General features: G+C 42.5%; 1 protein-coding gene across 2 annotated transcripts in view; it reads right to left on the bottom strand.

Annotated features, from left to right (window-relative positions):
* Window positions 1-2,769: 2,769 nt before the first annotated feature.
* The window catches only part of CDK4 (cyclin dependent kinase 4), a 283,108-nt gene continuing 263,846 nt past the window's right edge, over window positions 2,770-22,031 (bottom strand). For both annotated transcript variants that reach the window (XM_073663264.1, XM_073663265.1), the window contains exons 5-8: window positions 15,165-15,274; window positions 11,885-11,935; window positions 10,112-10,247; window positions 2,770-3,911 (exon numbers count right to left, since the gene is read on the bottom strand). In XM_073663264.1, the coding sequence (XP_073519365.1) occupies window positions 3,771-3,911; window positions 10,112-10,247; window positions 11,885-11,935; window positions 15,165-15,274 (438 nt within the window). In that variant the 3' untranslated portion in view covers window positions 2,770-3,770. The remainder of the gene's footprint in view (window positions 3,912-10,111; window positions 10,248-11,884; window positions 11,936-15,164; window positions 15,275-22,031) is intronic.

Here is a 22,031-nt window from a genome sequence, read left to right as displayed (position 1 = left end):
AATATATTTCTAGAAGTCAGCCTGTACTATCAAGCCTTTACGTGAAGGGTTTACTAAGTTATTCCCAGCCTAGAGAGTGATTACCTAGTCTGTATTGGCTTTTGTGCTTTTACTCTTGTATGTACACTGCTTAAAAAAAATAAAGGGAACACTTAACAGAATATAACTCCAAGTAAATCAAACTTCTGTGAAATCAAACTGTCCACTTATTAAGCAACACTGATTGACAATCAATTTCACATGCTGTTGGGCAAATGGAATAGACAATAGATGGAAATTATTGTCAATTATCAAGAAACACTCCGTAAAAGAGTGATTCTGCAGGTGGGGACCGGGGACCACAGACCACATCTCGGTACCAATGCTTTCTGGCTGATGTTTTGGTCACTTTTGAATGTTGGTTGTGCTTTCACACTCATGGTAGCATGAGATGGACTCTACAACCCACAGAAGCTGCTCAGGTAGTGCAGCTCATCCAGGATGGCACATCAATGCGAGCTGTGGCAAGAAGGTTTGCAGTGTGTCAGCGTAGTGTCCAGAGGCTGGAGGCGCTACCAGGAGACGTGAAGTGGGCCGTAGGAGGACAACAACCCAGCAGCAGGACCGCTACCTCCGCCTTTGTGCAAGGAGGAACAGGAGGAGCACTGCCAGAGCCCTGCAAAATGACCTCCAGCAGGCCACAAATGTGCATGTGTCTGCACAAACGGTTAGAAACAGACTCCAGGAGGGTGGTATGAGGGCCTGACGTCCACAGATGGGGGTTGTGCTCACAGCCCAACACCGTGCAGGATGCTTGGCATTTGCCACAGAACACCAGGATTGGCAAAGTCGCCACTGGCGCCCTGTGCTCTTCACAGATGAAAGCAGGTTCACACTGAGCACATGTGACAGACATGACAGAGTCTGGAGACGCCATGGAGAGCGATCTGCTGCCTGTAACATCCATCAGCATGACCGGTTTGGCAGTAGGTCAGCAATGGTGTGGGTGGCATTTCTTTGGAGGGCCGCACAGCCCTCCATGTGCTTGCCAGAGGTAGCCTGACTGCCATTAGGTACCGAGAGGAGATCCTCAGACCCCTTGTGAAACCATATGCTGGTGCGGTTGACCCTGGGTTCCTTCTAATGCAGGATAATGCCAGACCTCATGTGGCTGGAGTGTGTCAGCAGTTCCTGCAAGATGAAGGCCTTTTTAGCTATGGCCTGGCCCACCCGTTCCCCAGACCTGAATCCGATTGAGCACATCTAGGACATCATGTCTCGCTCCATCCACCAACGTCACGTTGCACCACAGACTGTCCAGGAGTTGGTGGATGCTTTAGTCTAGGTTTGGGAGGAGATCCCACAGGAGACCATCCGCAACCTCATCAGGAGCATGCCCAGGCGTTGTAGGGAGGTCATACAGGCACGTGGAGGCCACACACAATATTGAACCTTATTTTGACTTGTTTTAAGGACATTACATCAAAGTTGGATCAGCCTGTAGTGTGTTTCTCCGCTTTAATTTTGGGGGTTACTCCAAATCCAGGCCTCCATTGGTTAATAAATTTGATTTCCATTGATGATTTTTGTGTGATTTTGTTGTCAGCACATTCAACTTTGTACAGAACGAAGTATCCAATGAGAATATTTCATTCATTCAGATCTAGGATGGGTTATTTGAGTGTTCCCTTTATATTTTTGAGCAGTGTATATCATGACGTAGTAAAACAAGTTCTGCTATTATCTGTTTAAGGCTATGTGCACACTGACAATTTACAGCAGAATTTTCTGCACCAAAAATCAGAGTATCGACAGGAAAACCACTGCGTAAAATAAATACATTTACACATGCGGTTTTTTATATTCATTTGAATGGGTGAAAAACGTTGAAAGAATTGCCTTGCTGCAGGAAAACTATCAGTATTTGGTCAGTATTTTTCCTCAGGAGTGGGAGCCAAAACCAGGAGTGGGGGATAGAAACAAGTCACGAATTCTGCATTTATTATACCTTTTCTGATTGTTCCACTCCTGGTTTTGGCTCCCACTCCTGAGAAAAAATACTGACCGAATACTGATAGTGGGGCCATGGCCTTCAGCTACTTTCCCACAATGAGCTTTTGGTGAGTTTTTGATCTAGCAGATTTTCTGCACCCATTAAGTAAATTTGGTTACTTGTGTTTTTTCATTGCTGCATTTTTTGCCTCTTGTTGCCAAGTCATGTTGTAAATAAAGCTGCTTTGTTTTTGATGCATCCTGATTAGTGATGAGCGAGTATGTTCTGTTAACCCTTTCGCAGAGTATGCTCGGGCCGAGCTTCGAGTACTTACAGCTGCTCGGTGATATGGTTGAATCGCTCCCGTGTGCATGATTTGCAACTGTTTGACAGCTTTATTACATGGGAAGAATGTCTATTTCTTACACATTCCTCACATGTAATAAAGCTGTCAAACAGTTGCAAATCATGCACACGGGAGCGATTCAACCATATCACCGAGCAGCTGTAAGTACTCGAAGCTCGGCCCGAGCATACTCAGACAGAACATACTCGCTCAACACTAATCCTGATATTTGGCTTTGACAAAAAAAAAACTTCCTATACTACGCCATGGAAATGAGCGAAACCCGCATGTGCATTTTTTAACTACGGATTTTTCACATCTACTGCAAAGTTTGGAGAAAATCCACACAGAAAACTCAGCATACCCGCAAGATAAATTGACATGTTGCAGATATGAAACTTGCACTGCAGGTCAGTTTACGCGGAGGAAAAAAAAGAGAAAAAGCACAGAATTTCTATAACTTCCAACCACTTTACTGGAACTATAAGATGCTGCGTTTTTGATGTAGCGAAAATACACAGCGTCAAAAACTCACCAAAAATTAATTGTGAGCACACAGCCTTATTCAAATACACAAAGAAAAAGAAAAAAAAAAGAAAAATTGCATGTGCATGAGAATTGTGCAGATAAAACACATTGTGTGAACAAGCCCTTAGAGATTTTCATACAATGCATCAAATGACTAATAAAATATGAAACAGGTAAATTCCACATTGGGGAACGTCCCATTTGCATGCGGATAGAAATCTCTTTACTTTGCACATTTAAAGAAACATGTGATCATTACAAGTCAGTTTTTAACAGTAGATATAAGCCCAAGAAGTAGGCAGTGTGTACACTTGAGCTGCGAGACTACAAGTTCCTGCCTGCCCAATTGCCCCTGGCAGGTGATCTGCGCAGCAGCTGGAGAGTTTTGGGTCACCTCGGCCAGCAATCCTTGATCCCCATCTCCCCTCTGGTCCCGGTTACCACACAGCTGGTGAAAGTCAGTCTTAAATTCACTAATGTTTAAAAAGAGCAGAAAAAAAAAAAAAAAAGGAGCCAGAAATAAATACTAAGAAACATCTCGAGAACGACTATGTAAAATGTCTTCACTGGGTATAAAAGTTTATCTGTGGCTCAAAACTGGACACATTGTCATGACCTAACTCAGATCTGGAGAATTCATGGCGTCTGTGCCATAAAACAGCTTATAACATAAAAAAAAAAATAATTGTGAAATAGAAAATCCCTGTCTTCTGAGCAGTCGTCCTGATAATGACGTGCTGCTAGTCTTTGCATTGAAATGTCAGGCAACACTAGCTCGGCATCTTGAGCAATCTCATCTGAAAAATGAATCAATGGCAGACGTATTGCACACAGCAGGGCGAAGCTTAGTGTCATGATAAAAATCAGCAATCTTCTATTGATAATCTAGAAGTAAAAAGGAAACGCATCCAGGATCGGTAAGCTTCACTTCACTTCATCTGCAGTGGCTCGTGCGTGTGGGAATGGTTCTGGTGTGGAGCTGGTCTCGTGGTCCTCAGAGAAGAAGGCGTGATGAAGAGCCTGGGATGCAGATGTACGTCTCAGGGGGTTAAAGGTTAACATTTCCTGGAAACAAAGAAAACCTTGTCAATATGTGATCATGATTTGAAACAGTAGGGGTAAATTCACATGTAGCAGACTTGCTGTTATTTGATACAATGTAATTCTTTTAAAACTCCCATAGGGATTAATTCATGGTGGAGTGGAGAATTACAAAATATGGTATGTTGGACCTTTTAAAACCTTTGTACCAGTCTAAAAAAGTCCAACATACCATATTTTGATTTGTTATAGCCCTCAGCCCCCTGAGGAAGCCTGTTAAGGTGAAACTTGTTCGGGTGGCTATGAATGTTTTTTAACTGCTGAATGATTCTGATGTATAGCAACAGCACTGATCTCGAACCATGAATTATTGTATGATCTGTCGCTTTGGAAATGTAATCTATTTAGAGAATTGGAGACAAGCTAATACAATACCATTCTAACAATAATTTGAATTAATAATGTACTGATCAGTTTTTAACCCCTTTCTGAAGTGTGACCTAATAGTACGTCATGGTGACCTGGGCCGATTGAACCAATGACGTACTATTAGGTCATATGGCGATCGCGCCCGCACACAAGCGGTGCGGGGCGATCGCTGCCGGGTGTCAGCTGATAGTACCGGGTGTCAGCTGTGTCAATGTGCTGGGAGCGGTCCGGCACCGCTCCCTGCACATTAACGCCCTCAATGCTGCAATCAAAGTTTATTGCAGCATTGCGGGGACAAGGGGAGGTGATCACAGATACTCAACTCTCCTGCCAGCGTCCAATGCTGTCTGCCGCAGCTTCCGGATGTTGCCATGACGACCCGATGGATGTCATAACAACATCCGGGTCACCAGACAGCAGGAAGATACTTTGGTCATGTGCAGTGCATGACCAAAGTATCTTCTGCCTCTGCAGAAGTGACAGCCTGTATAGCACAGGGAGCTGCTGCTGCTCTCTATGGTACACAGGCAATCAGAAAATAAAATGGGAAAGTCCCATAGTGGGACAAGGTGCGAAAGTAAAAAAAGAATCAGAATGTGAAAAAAAATATATAAAAAATAATAATTGTAAAAATATAAAAAAAATAATCAAAAAAAATAAAAATATATTGTACCCATAAATAAATATTATTGCGGAAAAAAAACAAAAAAAAACAAACAAAAAGTACCCATATATGGTATTGCCGAGTCCGGAACAACCTGTCCTATAAAACTGTCCCACTAGTTAACCCCTTTAGTGAACACTGTAAAAAAATAACAAAAGCAAAAAAACATGCTTTATCATCATACTGCCAAACAAAAAATTAAATAAAACGCGATCAAAAACACAAATGCAAATAGAAATGGTACCGCTGAAAACGTCATCTTGTCCCGCAAAAAACAAGCCGCCATACAGCTCCATCGGCCGAAAAATAAAAAAAGTTATAGCTCTCAGAATAAAGCAATACAAAAAAAATATTTTTCTATAAAATAGTTTTCATTATGTAAAAGCGCCAAAACATAAAAAAAAAATATAAAATGTAGTACCGCTATAATCATACTGACTCAAAGAATAACGCTGCCTTATCAATTTAACCACACGTGGCACGGTTTAAAAAAAAAAAACAATTCCGGAATTGTTGGTTTTTGTTTATTCTCCCTCCCAAAAATCGGAATAGAAAGATCAAAAAAATATAGCGTACCCAAAAATGGTACCAATAAAAACGTCAACTTGTCCCGCAAAAAACAAGCCGTCACATGACTGTCAGCCGAGATACGGAAAAATTATAGCTCTCAAAATATGGCGATGCAAAAACTAGTCTTTGCAAAAAAAAAAAAAAAAGCGTCTTTTAGTGTGTGACAGCTGTCAATCATAAAAACCCAATATGAATCTGGCATCGCTGTAATCACACCGACCCGAAGAATAAAGACGTCTAATTACTTATACCGCACGAGGAACGGCGTAAAAAATAAACTCTAGGGTTAGGCTTGTGCTAGGGGTAGGGTTGGGATTTTTTCAAAAGCAAAGAAAAAATAGACGATGGTATGTCAACTAGTGAGTGCAAGTGCTCGCTACTTGAGTTTGCATTGGGTGCTCGGGTATGCACCGAGTATCGCGGGTGCTGAAGTGACATCCTCGAGTCTCCTCCCCATATGTTTTGCAGCTGTTATACAGCCAAAAAAAACTCGCAGGGATTGCATGCCATGCACAAGCGATCCCTGCATATTGTTTTGTTTAGGGTGTCTAATAACCGTGAAACATGTGGGCGGAGACTCGAGCTGCGCAATACATTGTGCATACACGAGTACCAGATGCAAACTCAAATAGCGAGCACTTTAACTCAAGACTAATGACAACTTATTCAATATGATTACCTAATGTTATCAAATTCTGTGTCGTACATTTGGGTTCAAAATGTTCACTATACCCCTTGATAAAATCCTTGAAGGGGCTAGTTTTCAAAATGGGGTCACTTGTGGGGGGTTTCCACTGTTTAGGTGCATCAGGGGCTCTCCAAGAGCAACATGGCATCCGCTAATTATTCAAGCAATTTTACATACAAAAAATAAAATGGTGCTCCTTCCTTTTGGGCGCACGGCAGGGCTCGAAACAGTGGTTTTCCCCCACATATGGGGTATCTGCTTACTCAGGAGAAATTGCACAACAAATTGCATGGTGCAATTTCTCCTGTTACCCTTATGAAAATGCAAAATTGGAGGCTGAAAAACATTTTTATTGCCAAAATGTGAAAACTTTATTTTTACAGCTCAATGTTCTAAACTTCTGTGAAGCACCTGGGAGTTCAAGGTACTCACCACAAATCTAGATAAGTTCCATGAGGGGTCTAGTTTCCAAAATGGTGTCACTTGTCGGGGGTTTCCACTGTTTAGGCACATCAGGGGCTCTCCAAACGCAACATGGCGTCCGCTAATTATTCAGGCAAATTTTACATTCAAAAAGTCAAATGGCGCTCCTTCCTTTCCGAAACCCTGCCGTGCGCCCAAACAGTGGTTTGCCCCCACATATGGGATATTGGCGTGCTTGGGAGAAATTGCACAACAAATTTTGGGGTCCATTTTTTTCTGCTACTCTTGAAAAAATAAAAAAATTGGGGTCTAAATTAACATTTTTGTGAAAAAAGTTAAATGTTCATTTTTTTTTCTTCCACATTCCAAAAATTGCTGTGACGCACCTGAAGGGTTAATAAACTTCTTGAATGTGGTTTTGAGCACCTTGAGGGGTGCAGTTTTTAGAATGGTGTCACTTTTGGGTATTTTCTGTCATATGGACCCCTCAAAGTCACTACAAATGTGATGTGGTCCCTAAAAAAATGGTTTTGTAAATTTTGATGGAATAATGAGAAATCGCTGGTCAACTTTTAACCCTTATAGCTCCCTATCAAAAAAAAAAAAGTGGTTCCAAAATTGTGCTGATGTAAAGGAGACATGTGGGAAATGTTATTTATTAACTATTTTGTGTGACATATCTCTCTGATTTAAGGGCATGAAAATTCAAATTTTGAACATTGCAAAGTTTTCACCAAATGTCTGTTTTTTTCACAAATAAACGCAAGAGATATCGAAGAAATGTTACAACTATCTCCTCTCCAGGTCAACAATCCCTACTCCACAAACTTGCACACCCTCGCAGAAATCTCAGACACCTTGACCTACACTCACTCTCTGAATCCCTTCTCCCTCTTACAAACATTAGTTCCTTACATGATGCAGATGTTGCTGCCACTTTATGCAACACCACAACAGCTGCAGCTCTAGATTCGGTCGCCCCCCTCACACATACCAAAGCTCGCACAATCAACAGACAACCCTGGCACACCAGCCTAACTAAAGAACTGCGACGGGCCTCCAGGGTTGCCGAGCGTAGATGGAAAAAGTCCCACTCCAATGAGCATTTCATTGCATTCAAACAATCCCTCACTACCTTCAAGTCCACACTCACTGCAGCAAAACAAACATACTTCGCATCCCTCTCCTCTTATTTCAGCCGAAAACTTTGCCTCATTCTTCAAGCAGAAGATTGACACCATCAGACAAAGCTTTTGCCTAAAGCCCCCACAGCCCCTCCCCACGCCTACTCAACCCTCTTCCTCCAAAACCACTTTCTCCACCATTTCTGAAGATCAACTTTCCTCTTTACTCTCCAAATCACACCTCACCACCTGTAAACTTGACCCAATCCCGTCCCACCTCATCCCAAACCTTACCACTATCTTCATCCCACCCCTAGCCCACCTCTTCAACCTGTCACTAACAACTGGTGTCTTCCCCTCATGCTTCAAACATGCCTCAATCACACCCATCCTCAAAAAGCCCTCCCTTGACCCATCCTCTCTGACTAGCTATCGCCCCATATCACTTCTCCCCTATGCCTCAAAACTACTGGAACAACATGTCCATTCTGAACTGTCCTACCACCTCTCCTCCTGCTCCCTCTTCGACCGCCTACAATCTGGTTTCCGACCGCACCATACTGAAACTGCCCTGACTAAAGTCACCAACGACCTACTAACCGCCCAATCCAAGCGACACTAGTCTGTCCTCCTCCTCCTAGACCTGTCATCTGCCTTCGACACAGTGGACCTTTCTCTCTTACTACAAACTCTCTCATCTCTCGGCATCACAGACTTGGCCCTATCCTGGATCTCCTCATACCTAACAGACAGGACATTCAGTGTCTCCCACTCACGCACCACCTCCTCATCTCGCCCCCTATCTGTCGGTGTCCCCCAAGGTTCAGTCCTAGGACCTCTGCTCTTCTCCATCTACATCTTAGGCCTGGGGCAGCTTATAGAGTCCTATGGCTTTCATTATCACCTCTATGCTGATGACACACAGATCTACCTCTCTGGACCCGATATCTCCTCCCTACTAACCAAAATCCCACAATGTCTGTCCGCCATTTCATCCTTCTTCTCTGATAGATTTCTAAAACTTAACATGGACAAAACAGAATTCATCATCTTTCCGCCATCCCATTCACCCCCCCAACTGACCTACCTATCAATGTCTGTCCACTCTCCCCAGTCCCCCAAGCTCACTGCCTTGGAGTAACCCTGGACTCTGATCTCTCCTTCAAACCACATATCCAAGCCCTTTCCACTTCCTGCCGATTCCAACTCAAAAATATCTCCCGGATCCGCACATTCCTCAACCATGAATCTTCAAAAACACTAGTGCATGCCCTCATCATCTCCCGCCTCGCCTACTGCAACCTCCTGCTCTGTGGCCTCCCTTCTACCACTCTTGCACCCCTCCAATCTATCCTAAAAACTCTGCTGCCCGACTAATCCACCTGTCCCCCCGCTATTTCCCGGCCTCTCCTCTCTGTCAATCTCTTCACTGGCTCCCCATTGCTCATAGACTCCAGTTCAAAACCCTAACCATGGCATACAAAGCCATTCACAACCTGTCTCCTCCATATATCTCTGACCTAGTCTCCCGTTACATACCCGCACGCAACCTCTGATCCTCACAAGATCTCCTTCTCTACTCCCCTCTTATCTCCTCCTCCCACAATCGCATACAAGATTTCTCCCGTGCTTCCCCCCTACTCTGGAACTCTCTACCCAAACACATCAGACTCTCGTCGACCGTGGAAACCTTCAAAAGGAGCCTGAAGACCCACCTCTTCCGACAAGCCTACAACCTGCAGTAACCACCGCTGTATGACCAGCTCTACCCTCACCTAATGTATCCTCACCCATCCCTAATAGATTGTGAGCCCTCACGGGCAGAGTCCTCGCTCCTCCTGTACCAGTCGCTGTCACATTGTGTTAAAGATTATTGTACTTGTTTTTGCTATGTATACCCCTTTTCACATGTAAAGCGCCATGGAATAAATTGCACTATAACAATAAATAATAATAATAACTATCATTAAGTACAATATGTCACGAAGAAACAGTCTCAGAATCAGGGGGATCCGTTGAAGCGTTTCAGAGTAATTAGCTCATAAAGTGACAGTGGTAAGAATTGTAAAAATTGGCCCGGTCATTAACGTGCAAACCACCCTCGGGGGTAAAGGGGTTAAACTGAAATTAATAAAAGTCCTGTTTTAACATCCTTTATGATGTGATCTATTTACCCTCTGGGTCATCTGGTGTTATGAATTTTCCATCCCTAAAAGGGTGTATGTTCTTTTTTGTTGTTCTACCCTTAGCTCTTGGGCCCCAGTGCGGCTGCCCAGGTAGCACCAATAGCATGTCCGCCCCTGATCTGCTTTTACACATTACTCACTAGTAGAAGCTGTGCCCCCATGGCATCAATTTCAGGAACAAACTTCTCTACTGGCTTCTGACTCATCGGTGAGAAGGCTGATCGTGACAGTGTAACATCTTCTGGCCATTCTTCTTCAGAGGGGAGTCCAATCATACTGTAGGCAGGGAACAATCAGAGAAGACTTCAGACAGGGGCTCTCCAGAATTAACAATATAAAGCTACTTTCTCCCAGAAACTCCTATACATGGGTTGTGTCCGGCATTACAAGTACCCCGACATGAACGGGGCTGAGGAGCTCCTGGAATTCCAGACTTTTCACATTTTACTAGAAATAAAAATAAATCAGGAAACTTTACATAATTACCCTAAAAATGAGGTAAAAACAAAACAAAGACACTCAGGCATTAACTCTGTATGGCGGTACATGGTATCCTTACAGGTCCGTGTTAGAGGACACACATGGGGACACATCAAAACTAGCACAATCAGAAAGTAAAGGAGTTGTCTGTAGCTTCCTGAGATTCTAGAGAAACTCCGGTCTCGAATAACATTTTGTAACAAAAGAAAAGGAGTTTTTCCTTTCGGTATTTAAAGGGGTTTTCTCATGAATAAAGTACATTCTAATTAATAGATCTTGGGATAATAATAATTTCCCCAATTGATGTGGTATGATCAGACCATGTTCCTACACGGTGAGACACGACCATTACACAGTACACAGCAGAGGCACATTTATGAGATTATCTCAGCGCAGGGAGACTTTTTTAAACACATCCAATTGTGGAAATTATTATTATGCCAAGATATATTGGGTTTTCCCATGAACAAGGTTCATTTTAATATAGGCCATAGGCCATGTTCACATCTTGTGGTTTTCAGTGCAGATTCTGCACTGCAAATCCACAGCAATTTACAGCACAATACACTACACATAAATGTGGCTTTCAAAATCCCAATCACTAGTGGAAGAAAAATCTGAACAAAAATGGAAGCGGATTTTCATTGCAGATACCACCCTATTCAAGACTTTATAACGGAGTAAGGAGAAATCCACACAAGCACACGGGGACAGTCACATCCACAAAGCTTAGTGCTCGTCTCAGCCTAGCCTTATAATGCACTGAATTATCCTTCTAGAAGACACTGGTGACCTATAAGGACCCTTTGTACCACGTCCAGGCTGACTCACCGATGCAGGGCTAGCATGGCGATGAGGCACAGTGGAAAAACAAGACAGAATTATTATTATTTTTCTACAATATACATCTATCCCAGACATCCCATCAGTTCATTTAGGCAGCCTAATAGTCTAATTAGGCTGAAATCACACACAATATTTTGCAGCATTTTTTCCTGACATTTGGCGTGTTTAACTGTATTTTTGGCGACACCAAACACACCGTGGTCAGATGTGATTTGAAAATATTTAGCACATTACTGAAAAGTCTGCATTTTGCTTTTAATTATTTTTTTCGTTTTAAGTGTTTTTTTAATCCCAAACAGCAGCATCCTTTGGTGCATTCCCCATAGGCTTTTATATGGAACTTGAAAAAAAAATTGTATTAAATGACACAAATAAAAAAAATGTTTGTAAACATTGTCCTGAAAATGATAAAACTTCATAACATTTTTTACAATTACATTTTAAAAAAATGCGTGTGTGTGTGAGAGTGTGTGTGCGTGTGTGAGCGAGCGTGTGTGTGTGAAGGAGCTGGAGGAGTTTGTGTCACATTTGCAGATTTGATCAGAAATGTTCTTTGCGATTCCCATAGTTTCCGTAATGAAACTTACTCAAAAATCTTGCACAGCTGGTCAGCTTCTGAATTCCCACAAAAGAGAGGCCTGTAAGAATAAAGAGGCAGCTTCATCTTAGCGGACCTTTAATAAATCTGCTGCAGCATTGGAACATTTAATCTGTAAGATTTTCAGTAAGGTACAATGTATGTCACTTGTTCAGTTGTTAATGGCATAATCATCTTGCTTCAACAATGAGAATATGAAATTGTATCTTTCCAGCATTGAATGTTATCCCCCAACCAAAGGGGTCCAACCACTAAGCCCCTCAGTAGTCCTGAGCATGGGGCTCTGCAGAGCCCCATCTTGCAAAACACTATTCCAAAGGCATACAGTACATATTGGCTAGAGATAACTTAGATCATATCTCCCCATTTGTTAATTATAAGCAAAACTATGCAGTGGATCCCCAATCATGCAACCTAAACTTGGAATAAATCCAAATACCACATGCAAATTAATATAATAACAGTCTTTATTGAAAAATATTAATTAAAAATTCATTTTATAGTCACAAAGTTCAAAAAGTTCAAGAGGGAAAGGATGAGTCAAAAGGAAAGGATGTGGGCACACATTGACCAAGATGATTCCTAATGTTAGACTCTCATTCATATGGGTTAATATTCACAGGAGGAGACTCCGATATCATGGTACTAATAACATCCTCCATACCACCCAGTAACATGCATAAAATATAGCTGTACAAAGAGAATCATAAGTAACACACAGCTTCAATGGAAACCTTGTATTGAATATGACAGTATAGCTCTCAAACTAGATCTATATAGCAGATTAGCAAACTGCTACTTTCCCAAGTGGGAGCACCAGAGGGAGAGGGGATAGGAGGAAGATTGCATATAATGGTAATAATAAGGTCCTCCACAACACTCAGTAACATATACAAGGTGTAGCTATAAGTGAAGCACAGCTTCAATGGAAGCCTAAGTGTTAGATGTAATAGTAAGAGCCCAAGTGGGGGTATCGGTATAAACCGTCAGACTTACCCCATCAGGAAAGTCAATGTGCCCGGTCCCACACCACAGGTACCGCCCCGAAACGCGTTTCGCACACAAAGTGCTTTCTCAAGGGGAGTGTGTAGTGACACCTTGTATATGTTACTGAGTGTTGTGGAGGACCTTATTATTACCATTATATTCAATCTTCCTCCTATCCCCTCTCCCTCTGGTGCTCCCACTTGGGAAAGTAGCAGCTTACTAATCTTGCTATATAGATCTAGTTTGAGAGCTATACTGTCATATTCAATGCAAGGTTTCCATTGAAGCTGTGTCTTACTTCTGATTCTCTTTATACAGCTATATTTTATGCATGTTACTGGGTGGTATGGAGCATGTTATTAGTACCCCGATATCCGAGTCTCCTCCTGTGAATATTAACCCATATGAATGAGAATCTAACATTAGGAATCATATTGGTCAATGTGTGCCCACATCCTTTCCTTTTGACTCATCCTTTCCCTCTTTAACTTTGTGACTATAAAATGAATTTTTAATTAATATTTTTCAATAAAGACTGTTATTATATTAATTTGCATGTGGTATTTGGATTTATTCCAAGTTTAGGTTGCCATCTTGAAAGAAGTAGGTGTCAATCCATTAGGGCACTAAAGAGCCCTATTGCTAGGATCACTGACACTCCCATCGATCGTCCCCCAGTTATCGGCAAACTATCCCCCTCTATCCTGTTGATAGGGAATAACTCCATTCTGAAACCATGATTAAATGGGTTGTCCCATTCAGTTTTTAGCTGGCAAGCCCAGTTATTTGTACACTAAACCAAGCTCTGCAGGTCCAGCGCTCCCGCACCACTGCTGCTCAACTCCCTCAACACTGCTGCTCTGGTGCCTGTAGAGCTCAATGGCTCATGCCGACAATACTGCCTGAGCTCAGTGATTGTCTGAAGAACTGTAGATGTGAAATCACCACTACAGATGATCAACAGAGACCAGAACAGCAGCAGAGAGGCAGTGCTGAACCTGGGGAGGACAAGTAAGGCTCAGTTTGGTATTCTACACATAACTCAGGTTAAGGGCTATAAATGTGAAAGTGGACAACCCCTTTAAATCCTACCAATTTTAAAAGATATGTACACCTTTTTAATTTCAAAGAAATGCATATAAAAATCACATCTAAAGTCACTTTTGTAATTACATTTTATTAATTTAATTATTTTAATTAATGCTGCAGAGGGCATATAGTGCAACATTTTTAACTAATTTTAAAAGTGATTTTAGGTGATAATTCGTGTTGAGCGAGTATGTTCTGTCCGAGTATGCTCAGGCGAGCTCCGAGTATTTATAGCTGCTCGATGATATGGTTGAATCGCTCCCGTGTGCATGATTTGCAACTGTTTGACAGCTTTATTACATGTGAGGAATGTGTAAGAAAGACATTCCTCACATGTAATAAAGCTGTCAAACAGTTGCAAATCATACACACGGGAGCGATTCAACCATATCACCGAGCAGCTGTAAATACTCGGAGCTCGGCCCGAGCATACTCGGCGAAAGGGTTAATAGAACATACTCGCTCAACACTAGTGATAATACATGCGCTTTATAAAAAAAAAAAAAAAAAATTAAAAACCCCCAAAAGGTGTACAAAGCTTTCTCCGGCGGAGACTGCAGATGCAAACAACATGCTTTATACATATGAACAGAGTGCCTCCTTCAACCATCCTCCATATTTTAGATGTCCAGAAGTTTCAATGTGCAATTTATTAGAAAATCAGAGCATATGTAATGCTCCACAGGTGGGAGAAAAGCAGCCCATACACTCCAGGTAGCTTTTTAGCCGAGAGACATTTCTTCCCGCATGGCTATGCCCTTTGTAAAGTGTGAATGTGTCATAATGGGGAGGGCATGTTAAATTCTAAAATGTCGGATACTGATTTCCCAACAAGTCCCAAAAGTGGAAAACCTGGACACCCCATAGACAGACAGCCAGCGCTAATGCAATAGGTGGCTTCTGTCTACTTTCAACTAATGTTTACAGGCACCAAGTCCAAAGCATGGTTGTGAGAAGGGTTTGGGCTGAACAGAATGGAAGCTGGTTAATATTTCTTCACCCAATTATTGTGTAATGACCATCTACTACATTAGTGCAAACTTCCCCACCATCCAAGGTCTCTATTGATACAGATACATAAAGGAAGCACATGACAATATCGCTGTTGCATCAAGAAGCGGTCAGCCATAGAGAGCGCTGTCCATGTATTTGTTTTTCTACGTCCGTTACATGTCATTGCATATATCACTTACTTCCGTCTGAACATCTCAGCAAAGATGCATCCTACACTCCAGATGTCTACAGGAGTAGCATATGTGGACTGAAGCAACACCTCCGGAGCTCGGTACCACAGAGTCACTACCTACAGACAAAGAAGAAGTTACTCCATGAAGAAAGGCTCCGGCCGACAAATCAACCACAATACACATTTATTTACAGCTGTGATATCTGGATCCATTGAGGTTACATTGGAAACTGGCAATTAGGAAGTATATAAAATTAGCACAAGTCAGTTTATGTACCCAATAAGACACATTCTAAATATTTTTCTAAAAAGGCAAAGATATAAATTTTTTATTTTATTTTTTATTTTTAACAGAGAAGTTGACCTGCGTGTTTTGGTTTTTTTTTTTGCAAGCACAAAATATCCCATTCAACTCAAAGAAAAACATGTCCCTGCAGGTTATCTGCATTGAAACCATTAAGTCTCCCAGGTGAACGTTTTTTCTTAATTTATCAACAAATAAAAAAAGCCTATCCCCTCAGTGTCATGTGAACAACTCTGTGCCCAAATACTGCTCCCTCTCTCCTCCAGCAGGAAAATGCCAGAAATATCTCACTGAAGCATCAATCATCCTGCTGTAACCACATCTCTATAAAAGAGCAGAGAACAACACGTAGAACAAGGGAACATGGAGCACTTATGTGGAACTTGCACCTTAGAGGAAGACACTGCTTCATGGTGTCAGTCATCAGTCAGGAGCCCCCTGCCCAGCACAGAGAACCCTGCCCAGCAGTATAAAATACCTGAGCTGTCTTATACAGTTAAATATACACTGCTCAAAAAAATAAAGGGAACACTTAACAGAACATAACTCCAAGTAAATCAAACTTCTGTGAAATCAAACTGTCCACATAGGAAGCAACACTGATTGACAATCAATTTCACATGCTGTTGTGCAAATGGAATAGACAATAGATGGAAATTATTGGCAATTATCAAGACACCCTCAGTAAAGGAGTGGTTCTGCAGGTGGGGACCACAGACCACATCTCAGTACCAATGCTTTCTGGCTGATGTTTTGGTCACCTTTGAATTTTGGTTGTGCTTTCACACTCGTGATACCATGAGACGGACTCTACAACCCACAGAAGTTGCTCAGGTAGTGCAGCTAATCCAGGATGGCACATCAATGCGAGCTGTGGCAAGAAGGTTTGCTGCGTCTGTCAGCGTAGTGTCCAGAGGCTGGAGGCGCTACCAGGAGACAGGCGAGTACACCAGGAGACTTGGAGGGGGCCGTAGGAGGGCAACAACCCAGCAGCAGGACCGCTACCTCCACCTTTGTGCAAGGAGGAACAGAAAGAGCACTGCCAGAGCCCTGCAAAATGACCTCCAGCAGGCCACAAATGTGCATGTGTCTGCACAAACGGTTAGAAACAGACTCCATGAGGGTGGTATGAGGGCCCGACATCCACAGATGGGGGTTGTGCTCACAGCCCAACACCGTGTAGGACGCTTTGCGTTTGCCACAGAACACCAGGATCGGCAAAGTCGCCACTGGCGTCCTGTGCTCTTCACAGATGAAAGCAGGTTCACACTGAGCACATGTGACAGACGTGACAGAGTCTGGAGACGCCGTGGGAGAGCGATCTGCTGCCTGCAACATCCTTCAGCATGACCGGTTTGGCAGTGGGTCAGTAATGGTGTGGGGTGGCATTCCTTTGGAGGGCCGCACAGCCGTCCATGTGCTCGCCAGAGGTAGCCTGACTGCCATTAGGTACCGAGAGAAGATCCTCAGACCCCTTTTGAGACCATATGCTGGTGCGGTTGGCCCTGGGTTCCTCCTAATGCAGGACAATGCCAGACCTCATGTGGCTGGAGTGTGTCAGCAGTTCCTACAAGATGAAGGCATTGAAGCTATGGGCTGGCCCGTCCGTTCCCCAGACCTGAATCCGATTGAGCACATCTGGGACATCATGTCTCGCTCCATCCACCAACGTCACGTTGCACCACAGACTGTCCAGGAGTTGGCGGATGCTTTAGTCCAGGTCTGGGAGGAGATCCCACAGGAGACCATCCGCAACCTCATCAGGAGCATGCCCAGGCATTGTAGGGAGGTCATACAGGCACGTGGAGGCCACACACAATATTGAGCCTTATTTTGACTTGTTTTAAGGACATTACATCAAAGTTGGATCAGCCTGTAGTGTGTTTCTCCGCTTTAATTTTGGGGGTGACTCCAAATCCAGGCCTCCATTGGTTAATAAATTTGATTTCCATTGATGATGTTTGTGTGATTTTGTTGTCAGCACATTCAACTTTGTACAGAACGAAGTATCCAATGAGAATATTTCATTCATTCAGATCCAGGATGGGTTATTTGAGTGTTCCCTTTATTTTTTTTGAGCAGTGTACAAGATGCTCCAAGTAATCATCAATGAAAATGCCTGCAGGTATTATGGACCAATAATCATGTTATTGGTTATACGCATCCATGAAACCGATCAGAACACACAACCTGACCACCGGCTCTCCATATCGGACCTGTATTTTTCATATACCTATGAAGCAGTTAGCTTAGGTCGAGAGACCTGGTGATCAGGCTAGGTCTTCCAATCAGACCACAGTCAGTGTATCAATGGTGTGTGTAACCGGCCTTTGAAGAAGAAATGTCACTCTCTGCCCCACACAAATTTTTGTGTGGACACGTGGAGGAAGAGGCGTTTACCCCAGATTAGAAAAGCTATAGAAACAATACAGTGACAAAATGTGACAAAACAGCTCCTTATCTTAATCAGCCAGACATAGACATCTAGATTTGTTAAGCCAAGAGAAATACACTAGTGTGTTTGTGTTGACTTGTGAATGTATGTGTATTTCTGTGGCTGGTCAAGGACAGTGACTCCAGGTGAAACAATGATGCTGGTTACTATGCTAATTGCATATTGAACTAAAGTCAGCTAGATTTTTATTTAAAAAGAGCCCTCCCTGCTATACCAACTATGTAAATTGATTAATTACACAAACAATGAGACATGAGCCCTGTAGAATAACACCCTCCCTAATCCTTGACCTGTGGATCTGTACTTCAAAGGACAATTGTAACTATTTTTAAGGGACACATGCCTCTGTAACAGGCAGACAAGGAGAATCAAAGATCAGACACACTCTTCATGAGAGTAGGGACCTCTGGCCACCTGGAACCCATGGAGACATTCGGAGAAGCCAGATTGGGACCAGCCGGTCATCTGGCCCCATGGAAACTCTCAGAGAAGCCAGGGTTGGACCCTCGGGTCTCCTGGCCTTGTACCTCGATGGACTGCCAGTTTCCTAAGCTTGCCGCTACCTCCTCTCTGTGGGGGCCTGCCAAAAGCAGGAGGCCACTGGTTGAGGTAGTCGGCCCTGGAAGTCTCCAAAGTCACAGTTGTTCTATCCCAGGCGAGTGGAGAAGGAAGGGTGAGACTGTGTAATGCTGTACCATCTTGGGTATTTGCTGGGACTACTCTATATGTTATTCATTGCTGGTGGTTCAATAAATTATTGCCACACTGTTTACCATCACCTTGTGTTGTCTGAGTAGTGTTCTGCCCAAGGAAGACCCTGTGTCTTCACACACATTAATACAAATTAGACGTTAATTCAGACGTTAATACATATACGCAAAAAATGGTATGAGTGTCATCAGTGTTTGGTTCATATGTCACTTTTTACAATTAGCGTTTCATCAGTGATTTTCAGGTATGGAAAAATAACTGCACAAGGATGCAATCAGTGTTGTCCGGGATTTTCATGTACCCATAGACTTGTGTAAGTGATTTTCATTTGTGTCGCTGAATAAAAAAAATCTCCACAATTTGTTTGCAAAAAAACATGGACATGTGAACAGTCCCACAGACTATAATGGCTACATGTTATATCGGTGAAAACCATGGACAGAACACGTGCGTAAAAACAGCTGTCTGAATGAGGTCTTAGAAGACCAACAGTTTGTTTGGCCAACAGCTCTCGCTTCAAAACTTCCAATACACAAAGACTCTTGGCTTGAGAGCCATTGATCGAGTCCCCTGACAGCAGCTCATCTCCCAGAGGACAATAGGATCAGCCTTTGGAAATCCAACATGCTGATTCCTCTCTTCATGACATCTGTCAGAAGGCCAATGATACATTGGCAGGCTCAGCCCATTTTAGTTTAATGTGCATCAGGACCTTAAAGGGGTTGTCCTGTCTAGAATGAGAAGTCTGCAGTCAAAATCAGTATTAAAAGAAATGTGAAATCTTGCAATTTTCATACTGGCCACTGGGGGTATTTTAGATTCATATTCCCGATTCTGTACAGATGACTTTTCAGCAGGTTCATTATCACAGGTAGGATTACAATTACAGGTAACACCTCTATATACAGTAGATAACACACTCCCCCATTCACAATAGGCGGTATCACAGCTGACCCTGCTCCTCCTCACTTCACAATGACATATGAACACGCTCATTATATGCTTCTGTACAAATGAATAGAGTCAGAATCAGTCTGTTGCTGCTAATGTTCGGGTTAATTTCCTGAAAGAACATATAGTACGAGTCCAGAATAGCCTCAATGGCCCAAATGGCCAGTGTGGACATTTGAACACGTGTGGATGGGCCCAGAGATGGTTTCTTTTTTACATCATGAGAGAAATTAACAGTTGCCCTAAATTTTAAAAACAAAACACACACATACATACATACATACATACATACATACATACATACATACATACACACACACACACACAATTGGTAATTTTCCGATGAGATTCCCTTTCGTATGTTTAAGGGTATTATTGTATTATTAATGTGCAGAGGAACGTTAACACTACAGATGAGAAAGCTCCACAGACAAACAAGAGGCTGGTATTTATATGCAGAGGCGCAGTCAGGGAGAGAGGATTTACAAAGAAGGAGGCTCCAAGAGGGAGAGAAGTAACGGATGCAAGGGAAATACATCAAGTCCGGACACAGGTGCAAGTATGGACTGGTACAGAGAATATAGCTGCGTTTTCAAGGATGTATGGAAAGAGATGAAGGAATCTCATGAATTGCAAATCCTAACTATTCTGGAAAAATCCCCAGAGGACACGGATTCAACTTGTCTAGTAGATTTAGTAATGATACTGAAAAATAACAAGGAAACTGCTGATCAGGCCTTACTCATCTCATCACATGAGCGTACAAAAAAAGATAAAAGGGGAATGAAGAAAAAGGTTTCCAATGTATTTTTTTTTTTTTTTTTTTAATGTTTTATAATGAGTATAATTGAACCTAAGATGTAAAATACTTTCTACATTTGACAGTTAATATATAATTTGCCCATTTCTCTTGGCAACCCTGTACCTCTGAAATGATACTGGGACATTTGTTAAATTGGTCAGGGCACGTATAGGAAAATGCAATTAGTAAATTAATCGATATCCATCAATATAATATCAGAGTGCAGGTGGGATCAGACCATTCAGTTCACAATCAGTTTAATTTATTTACACGAGTTTGTTTGCTGCTTTCTGACTATTCTGTAAATAAAAAATCTCAAACAACTGACAACAAACAAAAGTAATCTGTCACACAACTTTACAATACAAATCAAATTAATAATTAAACAGATCTTCAACCTGATGAAGCTGGTGTACTTACACCACACTGATCTTCAAGATGTATGTGGAATTGCAGCTCACGCTATTCACTTTAAAGGGACTGTCAGCACAGAATGACTGCTCAAGTCAAGTCCTGCCGCTCGGAGCATCATGGCAGGGCCGATTATTTATATACACCTTCCCACCTGCTTGTTTTCCCTATATCTCCTCCCCCTTCTTCTTTGATTGACAGATAGAGGGAAACCAAGCAGGTGGGAAGGTGTATATATAGCTCTGGCAAAAATTAAGAGACCACTGCACAGTTTTCTAAAAATCACATCTCTACATGTCTGACAGCCATTCCATTCCAGTGTCACTTGAATTCCAACCAAAGTCCACCTCATTCTACTTAATGTGCTTCTGATTAGGTGATCACCTGAACCAAATCGTATATAACGAGGGAAAGTATAAAAAAACACTGCTGTGGTCTTCACAACCCTCTTGCAATAGGACAAGCTGGATGGCAAAACAAGTGCTAGGAATAGCCCAAAAGTAATTTGAATGAAAAAGTAGCTTTTAACCATGCCAAAGGAGTTGAAAAGAAAAGTCTTGAGTGGGGAAAAGAAGGGCTCAATTCTGGCTTTACTAGCAGAGGGATACAGTGAGCGTCATGTTGCCTCCATCCTTAAAATTTCAAAGAGGGCAGTCCATTACAACAAGGTCAAGAAGCAGACATTGGGGACAACAAAGCTACAGACCGGCAAAGGGCGAAAGCGACCCTCCACTGACCGGGATGACCGTCATCTTATTGAAATGTCACTCAGCAACGGCAGGATGACATCAAGTGACCTACAAAAGGAATGGCAAATGGCAGCTGGGGTGAAGTGCACGACAAGAACAGTTTGTAACAGGCTCCTAGAGGCCTCAAGTCATGTAAAGCTAGAAAAAAGCCTTTCATTAATGAGAAGCAAAGGAGAGCCAGGCTGAAGTTTGCCAAAGACCTTAAGGATTGGACCATAGAGGATTGGAGTAAGGTAATCTTCTCTGAGGAGTCTAATTTTCAGCTTTGCCCAACACCTGGTCGTCTAATGGTTAGACAGAGACCTGAAGAGGCATACAAGCCACAGTGTCTTGCACCCACTGTGAAATTTGGTGGAGGATCTGTGATGATCTGGGGATGCTTCAGCAAGGCTGGAATTGAGCAGGTTAATCTTTGCTAACAACATATGAATCAAGCCGCATACAAGGTTATCCTTGAAAAACACTTGCTTCCATCTGCTCAGGCAATGTTC

This window comes from Phyllobates terribilis, unplaced genomic scaffold, assembly GCF_046119375.1.
Source record: "Phyllobates terribilis strain yellow unplaced genomic scaffold, ASM4611937v1 Scaffold_2__4_contigs__length_985480577, whole genome shotgun sequence".
Taxonomy (NCBI): domain Eukaryota; kingdom Metazoa; phylum Chordata; class Amphibia; order Anura; family Dendrobatidae; genus Phyllobates; species Phyllobates terribilis.
The sequence above is the reverse complement of the archived record's forward strand: the minus strand, read 5'-3'. Positions and strand labels throughout refer to the sequence as shown.